An 18,202-nucleotide genomic window follows, 5' to 3' on the forward strand; every position below is an offset into this window, starting at 1 on the left:
TAACTTAACTTGCCTGGTTAAATAAAAAAATATAAAATAAATAAATACAAAATGAGGATGAGACTAACTAGCCAGACCATTAAGACTAGATACCAGGAAACACAGTCGATACAGGAATCAGGGGTCAGCTACACCATGAACCAGACAGCTGCCCTTTGACCCCTAGCTTATCTGTGTGAATGAGGATGTTCTCACCATAGAGGGGCCATGTCATAAACCCTCGGAGTTCCAGAATGCTACTATTCTAATTATATGGTTCACACTTCCACTAAAGTCATAACATTTTTTGAAATGGAAGGATGAATGAATCTCTGGTATTGCTGATCTATTTGACACATTTATATGACATAGAAACCCATACAAAAACAATAATGAGGGAAACATAAAATACATAGCTGGTGAATAAGGTTGTCTTGACACTTTATATGCATAGCATTAAGAAACAAATCAGTCAGACTAAATCAATCAATTACGTTCCCTTTTTTTACAGTAAGTACAAGTGTTGACATCAGGAAGACTAGAGTAGGCGAGTGAAAGAACAGTGATGAGGGGTTTCGGGGTAAGTAGTACAAAATGCCAGATGGTGTGAAAACAGATATATGGAAAATATAGTCAGTTGACTAGACTATGTAAAAGATGTGTTAGAAAAGAAAGAGGTTTTGTTTAATACAATAACAACATTTTTCATTGAACTTCCAGTCTTTCTGTATTCAAAAGGAAAACAGTAGCACTACGAGGATAGATTGACAGTTTAATCAGAACATTATTTAAATTAATCATTATTTAGGGGAAATTTAATGGAAAAAAAATAAACTATAGGACGTTATCAAGCACATAAAAATATTTAAAGTGTCTCGAGCAGTAATCATTGACCAAACTACTACAGTAGCTACATGCCTTACCACAGACAGACAAACAAGGAAACCAATTCTAATCATTAGCCAAATTATTATTATAAAAGGTGAGATGGAATGTAAGAACTGTGATAAATATCTGAGGATGCCTGGTCCCAGATCTGTTTGTGCTGTATAAGCCAACTCCTACGGTCATTGTCAAGGCATGAAAAACTGATCTGGGACCAGGCTACAACTGAGGTGCAGTAAGGCTTTTCCAGTGTGGGGGAGAAGTTCATGTCAATCACAATTTTAGGGAAGCAAAATTCCGGAAACTTAAAGCAGGAATGATAATAACTTAGAGGATTTGAAACCGTCATAGGTCATACGTGAGGAAAGGAAATGTTACTAGGTCCCTGTATTAATACAGGAATGTCTCTCTCTTTCCTTCTCATCCCGCTCTCCTTTCACGTCCTTCACTTTGGTCGCCTCGTAAACCAGACGTATCGTGAAGGGAAATAGAACGGTGGGCATATCGGTCTGGTTACGAGGCGATCACTTTGGTCCCAGGACTGGGACATTAAGCGGCGCTCGACACGGCCAGCTTCTTCAAGTGGTCCATGAAGACCTGTAGACTGACGTCGTCTGTGAGGATGGGGGCTCCGGTCTCCTAGAGAATGAAAAGAGACACAAATGTGATGAGTATGGTGAAAACACTAGAGTAAAGCTGCCGTCAGTTGGATCAGATTCAAAATGGCCAGCAGAATAGAGAGAGACGGTGGTACATGAAGCTCTACCACTTGTAAGACTAGAATTATTTTAAGAAAAATACAATTGACTCCCCATGATGAAACCTATTTCCAAATCAGGTCCACAGCTGTTATTGTACATAAAAACTGGTTCTCAGTTTCCGTTTTGAAGAATGAATGAACATTGTATTACCTGTCCCCAGGAGTAGAGGTTGTTGTGTGTCTGGGAGGGGTTGACCTTGGACAGGAGGAAGCGAGCCTGGGAGCCTCCGTGCTCTGTGTCGATGTACCGGGGCATGGGGAACCGGGTCTGCAGGATCTCCTGGGCGTCATCCACAGGTGCTACCAGTAGATGCTTGAAGTTCTCGTACTCCGGCTGCTCCTGGTAACCCGCCTTACGCCACTGGGCGATGGTCTGGTGGAGAGAGAGATACAACAGGGTTATTGTCATGGTAGGATGTTGTGTGTTGGTGTTAGTTGTATAGGCCAGGGTTATTGTCATGGTAGGATGTTGTGTGTTGGTGTTAGTTGTACCAGCTAATCTCTTTTTTGTCGTTTGTGAGAAATTTCTAACATGTTGAGAATAGAAAATGATAGGACATAGTGAATCTACAAATATGTATCCCATTTCTTCAAACCCATCACATCAGGCAGGTACACACACACACACGTCTTGTTTCTTGTTGTAAAATTGATAGTGATTTACATTGTTGTTTATGCTCTACATGATGATGTTCAGTTTGAGATGCTAGGAAATAATAATAATAAATTATTATTATTATTATTATTATTATTATTATTATTATTATTATTATTATTATTATTATTATTATTATTATTATTATTATAGCACAGTATTGGTGTTCCAGCTACTAATAACTAGCATTAGATCACCAGCGCCGTTGTTTTACAGCGTGACCTCTCACCTCTCCATGGTAGATGACCAGCTGGAAGAAGGTGTCCATGAGGAGGATCCTGTCTGGGAGAATACTGCCACTGTCCAGGAGAACAGGCTGTAGAACAGACAGACACAACAAGATAAGTCTCACATCCATTTTTTTTTTTATTTTACAGAGAAATGTAGTGTGGAACTCATTGAGCATGTGAATATTTGACTAAACTAATTTGCCCTTAGGGAAATGTGACCTAATTATCTAATATATAGACTGGTTTCATAACATCAGAGTAGATTGGAAAACAAATAACTAAGAAAGTTGATTATAATTAAATTCAATATTTGATTGGCCGCATACACATTTTGCAGATGTTACTGCAGGTGTAGCGAAATGCTTATGTTTCTAGCTCCAACAGTGCAGTAATATCTAACAATACATACAAATGCTGAAAATTAAAATTAAGAAAGAACTTTTTTTTAAATATATATTTTTTAAATACCGCAAAGTTTCCTAGGAGCTAGAAACTGGTCGACCATGTCTTTCGGCGCCATCTAGTACACTATATAGAAAGAGTGCGTGTCCATAGTATTTGGTAGGAGTCTGACCTCTGGTGGTCCGTGGAACGAGTAAGAGTACAGGATGGGCTGGATCATGATGAGAGACTGGGTCAGGTCCTGGCGGACAAAGTGGTGTCTGTAGTAGGAACACTCATCTGGGCTGTTGTTGAACACCTGCAGGAACGGCGACCGCCGCAAGTGGAACATAAACTAGAGGGAGAACAGAGACATTATTCTAACGATTATAATCAAATAGGATTTAAAAAAAAATATATATATATATTATTAAAAATATTAGCGAATTATATATATTTTTTATATTTGGGATATTGCTTCTTGCATCATCAAATGTTCCTGTACATATCCCACCGAGGTCAACTAAACTAAGTGGAAGTTATGAGTTGTGATTATCTGTGCAATGGGAATATTTCAGATGAATAAAGTTAACGTTTAGTTTAGAGTGATTAACACAATGTTTAGATTTATATATTTTCTATTTCTGTAATAAACATGATTTTTCAGTGTTCTGTTTGTGACACTCGGGTTGATGGCCACTAGACACAGTGCTGTGTGTTATGGATTAAACTCCTGTCTGTTGACAGTGATTGACTCTAGACAGGAGGTACAAGGACACACTATTTTGTGATTCTGTAGCAACTGACAAAGTCACTGCCTTTTGTTTCAATGTCATACAAGCCTCTGGCTGGGGTTAAGTTGTCAGACAAGGCCAATTACACAGTTCTCTGCTTCTGGGCTGGGTGGTGTTAGGACACAGCCATTGACCACTTTTTCATGTACATACATCCCATTTGACATAAATATTATTTTTTGCTAATGTTAGAGGTAAGCATTATTACTCAAGTAATAATTCAGATCTCGACAAGCTAATCAAATCTATTCCAGATCTACTCTATTAGAAGGACTTGTAATTGAAGGGCTCTCATTAAATAGCTCATATAGTTCCAGAGTGTACCACTAGGTGTCAGTCTTACCTGTGGGTAGAGTGAGAGGGACTCCGAGAGCTTGAAGGAGGTGGGGTCATCTTTGTTGAACTGACCGAATTTCTGACACTGTAACCAAGGAGACAAGACAAACGTCAGCGTCTTGAACTAAGGCATCAACACATACCTTAGGACTTCATTCAAGTGCTGTTACTTTAGTTTAGGTATACAACACAACTTCCGAAACATCATAGAGGGATTTAAACTGTCAACGAATTAGTATTCGCGTCATACTGCTTCACATTCCAGACAACTCCTTTCTACAATGAATAAGAACAAGGAGACACAAGAATACCAAGGATTCTTCTATCCACAATCACCCACAAGTCCTACATACATTCAGCTATGTGAAGAACAACAGGCGAGTCTCTTGGAATAGCCAAGGTGGGACCAATGCCCAATGAGATTACAAAGCCTGTCACACATTGGTCAGCCTAGTTGTCACTCACCAGGCGAATGAGCTGTCTGTCCAGCCAGCGCAGGACGTCCGGCCCCTCTTCCGACTCGGCCCTGAACACGCCCAGCCTGGCCATGATGACCGCCGACGCCTCCTGGTCGAAGGACGACTCGATGTGCTGGATCTGGGACTGGGCGTCGGCCCAACTGGATGGAGGGAGAAAGAGGGAGTGGACAGGTTAGGGGCAGGGCGAGACTGACGCACGTGTCTAGGCTGCACGTCCACTTCCAGTCATTTAACAGGATAGGGCGAATGTCAACATCCTCATTTGTACAGCCAATATTGACTTTGTGGTAACTCACTGCTTAAAGACAATGTGAGAAATGCAACGTGTACAAAATGCAGAGTCTTGCATATATATATTGTACGGGCTGTCAGTTCAGTCACACTTCAGTCAAGAACGATGTAGCAGTTCTGCAAATCCACTTCCTGTTTACTGTTCCAAAGCGAGAGAGAAGACTTACTTCCTGGCGACGGTGGTAACCCTGATCCTCCTCTGGGTGTTGGAGTGTTGGTACTGGGTGACAAACTGGACCGCTCCTCTACCACCCTGAGGGATTGGGGCATTGTGCTGCACAGAGAAAATATAACTACAAAAGTTAGGATAGGACGACATTTAATATCGCTAAACATCCTGTTGTTTGAATACTAAAAACCACGTCCTAAGGAATCACTGAGGTGTTTGATCAAAGGGAAGTGTGTTCACCTGATTGACAACCTCGAAGTACAAGGCCAACGTCGTGGAGGGACTGAGACTGCAGATTTTCCACTGGGTTGTTCCTCCAACACCGACCTCCTGTAACAGAGACAAAGGGCCATTGAAGTCAATGAAAAACAGCTTCCCAATTCACTTCCAGTGGGGAAAATGCCATTAGAATATAAGGTTGACCAATTCCCGCAAAACATTCCTGAAATTCTGGAAAAGCTGGGAATTTTGGGACCGTTTCTGGATTTTTAAAATATTTTTAAAACCCTATTTGGATTCTGTGTGGGCCTGAAAGACTCACGTTCTCTGATATACACGGTCCCTTAGCTTTGAGGGAGACACAGGGCCCGATGGCCCCCGATACCTTCAGCTCCCTGGACGTACTGACTTCCAGCGTGCCTCCGAAGGCCATGCGGAACTCTCCGTTGTGGTCCTTACTGAACACCCTCTGGAAGGTCTGCTTGAACAGAGAGGTGTTGAAGGAGTCGCCCATCGCTATGTGACCTCTGAGAGGACGGAAACCGGGAGGGAAAAAAACATGAATATTCAGCAGCATAATTCGAATATAAATACAAAAATGAAAAGTCAATGAGCGAGTGAGGATGAAGTCTCTGGAAAAGTCATTCTATCGAATGTAGAGGAATTGTACAAAAGGTATTTCTTATTCAGATAAAATAAAAGCTTCTGTAGACAGTTCTCAAATCACCAGGGACATGAGGGATTCAGCACAACTAGGGGAAATCAGGTGAAGACAGGATACAGGTCAGTCGTAGGTCGTCTGAGACTGGTACTAACCCAGTGAGGTTGGATAAACATTTCATCTCTAGAAGTCCGGTCTGATCCAAGGCACAGGCGTAGATGTCAATACTGTGGCCGTTCACTGCCGCACGGTTCGCCAAGGCGTCGTAGTACTGAATAAAACAAAACAAGGGAAGCGTTTGCAACATATACAAACAGTGCTGGGTAGCACCTTGAGAACTCTTTGGAGCATCGGTTTCCATGAACATACCTCAACAGAAGAAGTATGGAGAGAGAAGAGAGCGCAAACTTGAGCAAAATATTTGACATCGCGAGAGCTTGACGTGAGTGAAAGAAAAATAATTAAGCTAAACTACATTAAGACAAAAATCGCTTAAGTTGTTTCATCCATCTTAGCTCTAAAAACTAGCGTAGTCTTAAAGATAGAATCCGGAGTAGAGGGAAACAGTGCCACTAGCCGCCCCAACACCATTGTTATTAGTTTTTGTTGCCGTGTTAAGGAGTGTCGCGCAGCATGGTAAAACAAAATTGTGGAGGCTGCAAAGGGGAGGACGGCTCATAATAATGTCTGGAATAGAGAGAAGGGAATGGCATCAAACACATGGAAACCATTTGTTGATGTATTTGATACCATTCTACCTATAAAGTTCCAGCCATTACCACGAGCCCGTCCTCCCCAATTAAGGTGCCACCAACCTTCTGTGAATTCTACGCTATCCATTCTACGCTATCCATACTGTTAGTCTTGGACTTACCTTGGTGGCTTTCTTCAGATGCCGTGCGTTGTCCTTGGTGATGTCATGCCAGGAGCGGATGGGGGTCTTGAGTTCGTCTCCCACCACCATCCCGGGGCCCTGGGTGGGGGGTCCGCCCATGAACATCATCACACGGGCCCCTGTGTTGGGAAACGTACCCTGGGGGTGGAAAGACAGTGGCTATGGTCAGTATGGTCAAGATGTGATTTATTTATTTGATTAATTCAACCATAAACATGGCATTTCTGACTGAGACGTGACTGCCAACACAGAAGCTGCCATTAGGTTATTGTAGTCTGATATAACTGTAGTATGATATAACTGTAGTATGATTTAACTGTAGTATGATTTAACTGTAGTATGATTTAACTGTAGTATGATATAACTGTAGTATGATATAACTGTAGTATGATATAACTGTAGTATGATATAACTGTAGTCTGATATAACTGTAGTCTGATATAACTGTAGTCTGATATAACTGTAGTCTGATATAACTGTAGTCTGATATAACTGTAGTCTGATATAACTGTAGTATGATTTAACTGTAGTATGATATAACTGTAGTCTGATATAACTGTAGTCTGATTTAACTGTAGTCTGATTTAACTGTAGTATGATATAACTGTAGTATGATTTAACTGTAGTATGATATAACTATAGTCTGATTTAACTGTAGTCTGATTTAACTGTAGTCTGATTGAACTGTAGTCTGATATAACTAGTCTGATATAACTGTAGTATGATTTAACTGTAGTATGATATAACTAGTCTGATATAACTGTAGTCTGATTGAACTGTAGTCTGATATAACTAGTCTGATATAACTGTAGTATGATTTAACTGTAGTCTGATATAACTAGTCTGATATAACTGTAGTCTGATTGAACTGTAGTATGATTTAACTGTAGTATGATTTAACTGTAGTCTGATTGAACTGTAGTATGATTTAACTGTAGTATGATATAACTGTAGTATGATTTAACTGTAGTCTGATTTAACTGTAGTATGATTTAACTGTAGTCTGATTTAACTATAGTCTGATTTAACTGTAGTATGATATAACTGTAGTCTGATATAACTGTAGTATGATATAACTAGTCTGATTGAACTGTAGTCTGATATAACTGTAGTATGATATAACTAGTCTGATATAACTGTAGTCTGATATAACTGTAGTATGATATAACTAGTCTGATTTAACTGTAGTATGATATAACTGTAGTATGATTTAACTGTAGTATGATATAACTGTAGTCTGATATAACTGTAGTATGATATAACTAGTCTGATTGAACTGTAGTCTGATATAACAGTAGTATGATATAACTAGTCTGATATAACTGTAGTATGATATAACTGTAGTATGATTTAACTGTAGTATGATTTAACTGTAGTCTGATTGAACTGTAGTATGATTTAACTGTAGTCTGATTGAACTGTAGTATGATTTAACTGTAGTATGATTTAACTGTAGTATGATTTAACTGTAGTCTGATTGAACTGTAGTATGATTTAACTGTAGTCTGATTGAACTGTAGTATGATATAACTGTAGTCTGATATAACTAGTCTGATTTAACTGTAGTCTGATTTAACTGTAGTATGATATAACTGTAGTATGATATAACTGTAGTATGATTTAACTGTAGTATGATTTAACTGTAGTATGATATAACTGTAGTCTGATATAACTGTAGTATGATTTAACTGTAGTCTGATTTAACTGTAGTATGATATAACTGTAGTATGATTGAACTGTAGTATGATTTAACTGTAGTCTGATATAACTGTAGTCTGATATAACTGTAGTCTGATATAACTGTAGTCTGATATAACTGTAGTATGATTTAACTGTAGTCTGATTGAACTGTAGTATGATTTAACTGTAGTATGATTTAACTGTAGTATGATATAACTGTAGTCTGATATAACTGTAGTATGATTTAACTGTAGTCTGATTTAACTGTAGTATGATATAACTGTAGTATGATTTAACTGTAGTATGATATAACTGTAGTCTGATATAACTGTAGTATGATTTACCTGTAGTATGATATAACTGTAGTCTGATATAACTGTAGTATGATATAACTGTAGTATGATATAACTGTAGTATGATTTAACTGTAGTATGATATAACTGTAGTATGATATAACTGTAGTATGATATAACTGTAGTATGATATAACTGTAGTCTGATATAACTGTAGTATGATTTAACTGTAGTATGATTTAACTGTAGTATGATTTAACTGTAGTCTGATTTAACTGTAGTATGATATAACTGTAGTATGATATAACTAGTCTGATATAACTGTAGTCTGATATAACTAGTCTGATTTAACTGTAGTCTGATATAACTAGTCTGATTTAACTGTAGTATGATTTAACTGTAGTATGATTTAACTGTAGTATGATATAACTAGTCTGATATAACTGTAGTCTGATATAACTAGTCTGATTTAACTGTAGTATGATTTAACTGTAGTATGATTTAACTGTAGTATTATATAACTATAGTATGATATAACTGTAGTATGATATAACTGTAGTATGATTTAACTGTAGTCTGATATAACTGTAGTATGATTTAACTGTAGTATGATTTAACTGTAGTATGATTTAACTGTAGTATGATTTAACTGTAGTATGATTTAACTGTAGTATGATTTAACTGTAGTATGATTTAACTGTAGTATGATTTAACTGTAGTATGATATAACTGTAGTCTGATTTAACTGTAGTCTGATTTAACTGTAGTCTGATATAACTGTAGTATGATATAACTGTAGTATGATATAACTGTAGTCTGATATAACTGTAGTCTGATATAACTAGTCTGATTTAACTGTAGTCTGATATAACTAGTCTGATTTAACTGTAGTATGATTTAACTGTAGTATGATTTAACTGTAGTATGATTTAACTGTAGTCTGATTTAACTGTAGTATGATATAACTGTAGTATGATATAACTGTAGTCTGATATAACTAGTCTGATTTAACTGTAGTATGATTTAACTGTAGTATGATATAACTAGTCTGATTTAACTGTAGTCTGATATAACTGTAGTATGATATAACTGTAGTCTGATATAACTGTAGTCTGATATAACTGTAGTCTGATATAACTGTAGTCTGATATAACTAGTCTGATTTAACTGTAGTATGATTTAACTGTAGTATGATATAACTGTAGTATGATATAACTGTAGTATGATTTAACTGTAGTATGATATAACTGTAGTATGATTTAACTGTAGTATGATATAACTGTAGTATGATTTAACTGTAGTATGATTTAACTGTAGTATGATTTAACTGTAGTATGATTGAACTGTAGTATGATATAACTGTAGTATGATTTAACTGTAGTCTGATTTAACTGTAGTCTGATATAACTGTAGTATGATATAACTGTAGTCTGATATAACTGTAGTCTGATATAACTAGTCTGATTTAACTGTAGTATGATTTAACTGTAGTATGATTTAACTGTAGTATGATATAACTGTAGTATGATTTAACTGTAGTCTGATTTAACTGTAGTATGATATAACTGTAGTATGATTTAACTGTAGTATGATATAACTGTAGTATGATTTAACTGTAGTATGATTTAACTGTAGTATGATATAACTGTAGTATGATTTAACTGTAGTCTGATTTAACTGTAGTATGATATAACTAGTCTGATATAACTGTAGTATGATTTAACTGTAGTATGATATAACTAGTATGATTTAACTGTAGTATGATTTAACTGTAGTCTGATATAACTATAGTCTGATTTAACTGTAGTCTGATATAACTGTAGTCTGATATAACTAGTCTGATATAACTGTAGTCTGATTGAACTGTAGTCTGATATAACTAGTCTGATATAACTGTAGTCTGATTGAACTGTAGTCTGATATAACTGTAGTCTGATATAACTGTAGTCTGATTGAACTGTAGTCTGATTGAACTGTAGTCTGATTGAACTGTAGTCTGATTGAACTGTAGTCTGATTGAACTGTAGTATGATATAACTGTAGTATGATATAACTGTAGTATGATATAACTGTAGTCTGATATAACTGTAGTCTGATATAACTGTAGTCTGATATAACTGTAGTCTGATATAACTGTAGTCTGATATAACTGTGGTCTGATATAACTGTAGTCTGATATAACTGTAGTCTGATATACAGTGCCTTGCGAAAGTATTCGGCCCCCTTGAACTTTGCGACCTTTTGCCACATTTCAGGCTTCAAACATAAAGATATAAAACTGTATTTTTTTGTGAAGAATCAACAACAAGTGGGACACAATCATGAAGTGGAACGACATTTATTGGATATTTCAAACTTTTTTAACAAATCAAAAACTGAAAAACTGTGCGTGCAAAATTATTCAGCCCCTTTACTTTCAGTGCAGCAAACTCTCTCTAGAAGTTCAGTGAGGATCTCTGAATGATCCAATGTTGGCCTAAATGACTAATGATGATAAATACAATCCACCTGTGTGTAATCAAGTCTCCGTATAAATGCACCTGCACTGTGATAGTCTCATAGGTCCGTTAAAAGCGCAGAGAGCATCATGAAGAACAAGGAACACACCAGGCAGGTCCGAGATACTGTTGTGAAGAAGTTTAAAGCCGGATTTGGATACAACAAGATTTCCCAAGCTTTAAACATCCCAAGGAGCACTGTGCAAGCGATAATATTGAAATGGAAGGAGTATCAGACCACTGCAAATCTACCAAGACCTGGCCGTCCCTCTAAACTTTCAGCTCATACAAGGAGAAGACTGATCAGAGATTCAGCCAAGAGGCCCATGATCACTCTGGATGAACTGCAGAGATCTACAGCTGAGGTGGGAGACTCTGTCCATAGGACAACAATCAGTCGTATATTGCACAAATCTGGCCTTTATGGAAGAGTGGCAAGCAGAAAGCCATTTCTTAAAGATATCCATAAAAAGTGTAGTTTAAAGTTTGCCACAAGCCACCTGGGAGGCACACCAAACATGTGGAAGAAGGTGCTCTGGTCAGATGAAACCAAAATTGAACTTTTTGGCAACAATGCAAAACGTTATGTTTGGCGTAAAAGCAACACAGCTGAACACACCATCCCCACTGTCAAACATGGTGGTGGCAGCATCATGGTTTGGGCCTGCTTTTCTTCAGCAGGGACAGGGAAGATGGTTAAAATTGATGGGAAGTTGGATGGAGCCAAATACAGGACCATTCTGGAAGAAAACCTGATGGAGTCTGCAAAAGACCTGAGACTGGGACGGAGATTTGTCTTCCAACAAGACAATGATCCAAAACATAAAGCAAAATCTACAATGGAATGGTTCAAAAATTAACATATCCAGGTGTTAGAATGGCCAAGTCAAAGTCCAGACCTGAATCCAATCGAGAATCTGTGGAAAGAACTGAAAACTGCTGTTCACAAATGCTCTCCATCCAACCTCACTGAGCTCGAGCTGTTTTGCAAGGAGGAATGGGAAAACATTTCAGTCTCTCGATGTGCAAAACTGATAGAGACATACCCCAAGCGACTTACAGCTGTAATCGCAGCAAAAGGTGGCGCTACAAAGTATTAACTTAAGGGGGCTGAATAATTTTGCACGCCCAATTTTTCAGTTTTTGATTTATTAAAAAAGTTTGAAATATCCAATAAATGTCTTTCCACTTCATGATTGTGTCCCACTTGTTGTTGATTCTTCAAAAAAATACAGTTTTATATCTTTATGTTTGAAGCCTGAAATGTGGCAAAAGGTCGCAAAGTTCAAGGGGGCCGAATACTTTCGCAAGGCACTGTAACTGTAGTCTGATATAACTGTAGTCTGATATAATTGTAGTCTGATATAACTGTAGTATGATATAACTGTAGTATGATATAACTGTAGTCTGATATAACTGTAGTATGATTTACCTGTAGTATGATATAACTGTAGTATGATATAACTGTAGTATGATATAACTGTAGTATGATATAACTGTAGTCTGATATAACTGTAGTATGATTTACCTGTAGTATGATATAACTGTAGTCTGATTTAACTGTAGTATGATATAACTGAATGTATTGGGAATCTCCAGGTGAACAATAATGACAGCAATCGTTGAAAACAGCAATCTAAATCCCGTCGGTTTTAAGAAGTTGGAACAGGGAGACACCTCCAGAACAGAAGCAGAGAAAATGTCTTCTGTAACCCCTACATTCTAATCTCACAGCACCAATGCTCTGGAAAAACCCACCCCCTTGTAGGAAGTCACAACCTCAGCCGCTACGGAATCACAGTGTCACAGAACACATTAACAATCAGTGTCCTGTGTCCTTCTACCTCCAGTCTGGCATCACCATCAGATATGACAACGATCCAGAACATTCACTATCAAGTCTAGTGACCGCCAACCCGTACACAAATGACCGTCCCAAACAGAACACGGGATATACTGTGTATTACATGAAGGGAAAACATACGCTAAGCCTCATGTTAATTACTCTAAACTGAATCATTTCCCCATTACAGTGACATCCCAAGTGACTTGACTGTGACATTGTATGCAAATGCACCCTCAGGCACCGTAAGGATTCACCAAACTACCGATATTCCTTCAAGAAACTCATTCCTATTAAGTTACCATACAGACCAGAGGCCGGTTTCCCAAAAGCACCTTAAGGGGAAGTTCACCGTTAGAACCATCAGAATGGGTGAAGTCAGACTTCAGATGTTTTTCTCTAATCATGACATTATCAGTAGACATCAGCACCAGAGGACCGGACAGCAGGGAACACAGCTGTTCTAACATGTACCTACAGCATGTTAGTTGTGTTACCAGAAAGAGGAAGAGAGGATAGTGGAGAGAGAGAGGGAGCAATAAGGCAAAAAGAAAGAAGCTGACCTTTGACCTCAGAAAGTACGAGTGGTACTATTGGCAGACCTAACTGAAGAGATAATGTCTGTGTGTGTGTGTGTGTGTGTGTGAGAGAGAAAGTTTGTCAAAGTTTAGTGGAAACCTGTGACATGTCAGAGAGGGTAAGGTTCAATTTAGTTTTGAAGGGCAGTTGTCTATGTTGACGACATAGAATCAGGTTATTGGTACACCGCACAAAATGTGTACATAGTGTGTTTGTGTATGTGTGTGTGTATGCACGCTTATGTAACTGTTATTACCTCCAGCAGGCCCACGGCGATGGACAGTGCTATTCCAGTAGACCGCAGTGGTCTCTTCCCCTGTGGTACAGGCCAGGGATCTCTCTGCAGCTCTCCCAACAGGTCTGTCAGGTTCATGTCTACCTTATGGACTGGCTGCAGGAACCGACAGGTGACGGCTGGATCCTGAGGGGCCGCGGGACGACCCTGAGGCCCAGATGCCGATGGGTTCGTCAGGCCTAGCATCTCCTGAAAGAGAGAAAGAGAGCTATGAGTTCTCATGGACTTTCAACAATGGTATTGTGGAATATTGCATGGCAGCCTAAGAGTTTATCTTGGCCTGACAAGTCTCTTGACTATATTCTATATAGACCTAACGCTCTGACTGTACACAATATCATATACAATACTGTATTTCAAAGTACCTCTGACAATGTTTTTGAATATCACATGACAGACTAAGGGAATGTTCCCTGTCGGCTGTATAGGACTAACGCTCTGTTTCTGGGTGGTAGGACCCTAGGGCTTTTAATCTGTATGAAACACTACCCCTGCAGTGGCATAGACCCATTATTTGTCATTCAGAACCATCCCAAAGAGCCAATCATATCTTCTTATCCTATCTTGTGACAAATGGCTGTCTTTGACCTGTATCCTGTCCCCATTTGACTGTTTTATTGTCATTTAATTTCCAATTGATACAAGGACACCTAGACATGATCATATGACAAACGACCACAAAGATCCTATTCTATTTCTATGGACAAAGCAGACTTTGACCTAGATCAGAGGTCTCAAACATACGGCCCTCGGGCCAAATGCGGTCCGTGAAAGATTTAATGCGGCCCGCGGTTGTCGTCATATTACAGTCATCTTAGTACAACTAAATCCAGATCTTTTCCCAAAACTAATGAAAACATTTTCAAGACTACTTGCCTTCCCGTATGTAACAGTTACTGACTGACCTGGATCTGTTTGGAGGAAAGCTCCTTGGTTCCTCTGAACACGTAGCTCTTTGCAATGCCCTCGCAGCTCAGCTCGTGGACCTGCACCATACGTCCGAAGGTGATGAGGCCTACCAGGGCGTTGGGGGGCAGCAGAGACAGGGACATCTGCAGGGACTCCTTCAGGGCCTGCAGGTCCTCCTCCTCCAGACACGTGTCCACCACGTACAGGAAGATGAGGGGGTTCGGGGGGCCGCGCTACATTGGTGGCAGAGACGGGATTGGAGATGTTATTTCACAGAAACAAAGTGCTGAGGTCTTTAGTTTTGGTGATTTTGGTTTTTCTATGTTGCAGTGTTTTGAGTTCTTGGGATGGTGTCACATGACATGTGATACACTTTGAGGTCAGGTGACTTTTGTAACCCGATGTCACTTTGTAAATTGACAACGTCCATTACAATTAACAGCAAAGACAAAGAATGTCTAAAGAAATGATCAACTTAAAAGTGATAATGTCATGTGGTGTGCACATTTTCCAGTACATTCTTTGTGGCTGGTAACTCAACTTGAGGATTAAAGAAACATCCATATTTGATGAAGCAATTCTGTGGGTTGAGACGTACAACTACAAAGCCAGGCGCGTGTACAGAACATAGTGTCTATGTGCAAAGTTCAGAGTTCAGTGATCTCCATGTAGAACTGTACGCGTTTACCTGCACTATGTACTCAATGGTTGAGAACTGTGGCATGAGCTCAGCCGGCTGGTTTACGTCCGATATGCCGGCGTATGACGGGGGGAACTGTGAAGGAGAGAACGAGAAGACAAAAGTGGTTAGCTTCACCTGCTAAAGAAATGTAGACAGGCCACTTTAAAGATATTCCAATTACCACCAGCTGTGTTCCTTTGTGGAATATGACTAGCATAAACACAGGAATGTATGTAGTCTGCCTACAGATATGACTATTATTATAAGTCTAAATGGTACATTATGCGCCTCGAATATTCTATGGTGGAATAGTGTTTGGTCCGACAGCTCAGTTTAGTCCATTGTGGTGTACTCACTGGGTTTCTTTGGAAGCAGAAGTTGCACGCCCATATTTTGGCTCTGTAGTCAACTTGGCTACAAAGGGGGGGGAAAGACAGAGCTACTTGGATACAGTGTACAGCAGCAGTCAAACAAACCTGTCACCTAGCCTGAGGCGTTCCCTGAGTGATTGTAGCTACACCTAAGCATTCCTAAAGATATTAAAAACTTAGTTGATGATCCCTTTCTTCTCCTACTCTTCCCTTCACCCGAGACGTAAGTTCTCAGAAGAATAAAATGCTGAAGTTGAAAACAAAGAGATGCCATGTAAGTCGTTGGACATAGCTTAGCTTTTAGCTAAGTGCTTGTAAAAACATCAACAAGCAACAATTAAAAAACACTCGCTCAGCCTAAAACAGCAACATTCACCTCAACTCCTCAAATACTCACCATAGCGGGTTTAGTACGGCCTTGCAGTTGGCCCTGCTACAGAGGACCGGTTCGTACTGCACCGGTGGCAGGTCTGGCCTCTCCTTGAGTGGGGTGAAGAGGCAGGAGACAGGCACTACCAGCCGGGTAGCTTCCAGCCTGCTCGAGGGCCACAGGTTCCAGCTAAAACGCACGCCGTCCCGATCCTCATTCTGTTGGATAAACTCCTGGTATGTCGCCATGGCAACTTCAATGGGAAAGAAAGTGAAGAGATTCTTAATAAACTTGTCTGGTTAAATAAAAGGTTAAATAAATATGGAGAGAAGTTAGTCCGATAGCTAAACTAGCTCTAGCAAAGGGCAGGTAGTCTGTCTTAGCTTCTCCGAGAGCTGTTTGAGTCTGGAGTTCGGTGTGAACTACGCTCACTTTTCAATCTTTCCATGGCTTTGTTCCAAGTTCATAGGTGGAGGCCTATGCGGAATATGGATGACGATGATGTTCGTCATCAAAACCTGCTTGGCACGTTTTGATACTTAAGAATACCTGGGCTAATTTTGAATCCTACATAAATGTTGGTCACACCTATTTCAACTACGTAACATTTCAGTGACGAGTGAGACTTGGGCTAATATGCCTCGGTAGGTATGAACGGCAGTAACCAGATGTCTATAGCTTTGGAAGTCCTGTACATTTTTTAAAATCTGATCTTATCTAGAAATGAGAAATACACAAAACATTTAATAAATTGTCTGATGATGACATTGGAACGTCTGACATGAAAAGAAAAGGGGACATTTTGAGTTCAATGGAAAAGCATTAAAGCTGCAATTTGGTAAAAATACAGGCATGTCACATGATTGCACAAAACACAGGGTTATGGAATGTTATGGAACGTTTCCTTGTAATGCAATTCCATGTAATGTTATGGAACAGACCACCACCACTTGAAGGTCTTCTGACACACTTATCAAGACAGAACTGTCTGTTCCAAACCATAGTTCACTTCAGCTATCTAATTCAGATATGAACCAAAATGAACGCGCACCTCTCCACTCTCTCATTCAGGGGAACCCTCTGCGTCAAACAGCTCTACCAGGTGATTGACAGCTGGCCTACAGGACCCTTCACTCGAAGTAGCATCGATCCATTGATTACAGAACAGAGTGCTTACATGGACAGACTAGCTGTGTCTTCTAGCTATGCAATATACTGGCCCATCTTAGCTATTACTGGCCATTACTAGGAACCAAATGATGATCATCTTGGCAACATTTAACTACAAGCATGTTGTAGTAGTTAAATGGTTAGACAGGTATCACAAATCACATTTTAGGATCTCGTCCCTGGTAGAGATGCCTTCCTGAAAGGAGGCGGATGCTAGTAGCAACAACAAGCTAGTTAGCGACAGGTTCTAGTTGACGTTAGCTAGAAAAATCGAAATCTTAGGTAACGTTAGTTAGCATTTTATCAAATTCCGGGAGTGTTTCTAATGTAAACTTGATATAAAACACGATCATGCAAGTTATATTAACGATACATGTTAACTAGGCTAGCCTTGCTAACGGACTAACAGAATAGAATGGCAAACAGAATGGCCTCGCTAGACACTTTTCATCAAATTGATGCAGGCAGATCAGACGGAGAACCATACCTTTTATACAGATCCGGTTGGAAATCCAGACGAAGGTAAATAAATATTATACTGTAATAAATCGGATCAGCATTTAGGTGATAAATACCGATGCGCAAACAGAATGAGAGAGCGAAGAACCTGAGGGGGCAACTCCCGGCCGGTGGTCCTCTACTTCAGTAGAATGACGTGTTACTATATATTCTGGCCCTCGTGTCCATGACGTGGGATACAAGCACGCACACGAGGATCATGGGAAATGATGTCCTGAATTTATGATAGGCCCATGGCTTTTGATCTGTAGATGGCGCT

General features: G+C 39.3%; 1 protein-coding gene across 1 annotated transcript; it reads right to left on the reverse strand.

The window, feature by feature from the left end:
* Nucleotides 1–396: 396 nt before the first annotated feature.
* Nucleotides 397–18,087, reverse strand: LOC110493485 (protein transport protein Sec23A). The gene is made up of 17 exons (XM_021567785.2): nucleotides 17,912–18,087; nucleotides 16,282–16,507; nucleotides 15,870–15,927; nucleotides 15,520–15,606; nucleotides 14,828–15,064; nucleotides 13,884–14,111; nucleotides 6,714–6,872; nucleotides 5,995–6,110; nucleotides 5,501–5,705; nucleotides 5,200–5,289; nucleotides 4,958–5,064; nucleotides 4,486–4,639; nucleotides 4,028–4,105; nucleotides 3,084–3,245; nucleotides 2,509–2,595; nucleotides 1,776–1,997; nucleotides 397–1,503 (listed from the first exon to the last, which is right to left on the reverse strand). The coding sequence occupies exons 2-17, from the start codon at nucleotides 16,500–16,502 to the stop codon at nucleotides 1,414–1,416; spliced, it is 2,301 nt and encodes a 766-aa protein (XP_021423460.2). The 5' UTR covers nucleotides 16,503–16,507; nucleotides 17,912–18,087; the 3' UTR covers nucleotides 397–1,413.
* Between the last annotated feature and the right edge of the window lie 115 nt (nucleotides 18,088–18,202).

Source organism: Oncorhynchus mykiss, chromosome 17 (assembly GCF_013265735.2).
Source record: "Oncorhynchus mykiss isolate Arlee chromosome 17, USDA_OmykA_1.1, whole genome shotgun sequence".
NCBI lineage: Eukaryota > Metazoa > Chordata > Actinopteri > Salmoniformes > Salmonidae > Oncorhynchus > Oncorhynchus mykiss.

Coding starts and splice junctions, on each gene's coding strand:
- LOC110493485 (XM_021567785.2), bottom strand. CDS start 16,502: ATGGCGACATACCAGGAGTTTATCCAACAGAATGAGGATCGGGACGGC. Junction 15,928..16,281: donor GCCGTACTAAACCCGCTATG/GTGAGTATTTGA, acceptor CCCCCTTTGTAG/CCAAGTTGACTACAGAGCCA. Junction 5,065..5,199: donor ACTTCGAGGTTGTCAATCAG/GTGAACACACTT, acceptor TTCTCTGTGCAG/CACAATGCCCCAATCCCTCA.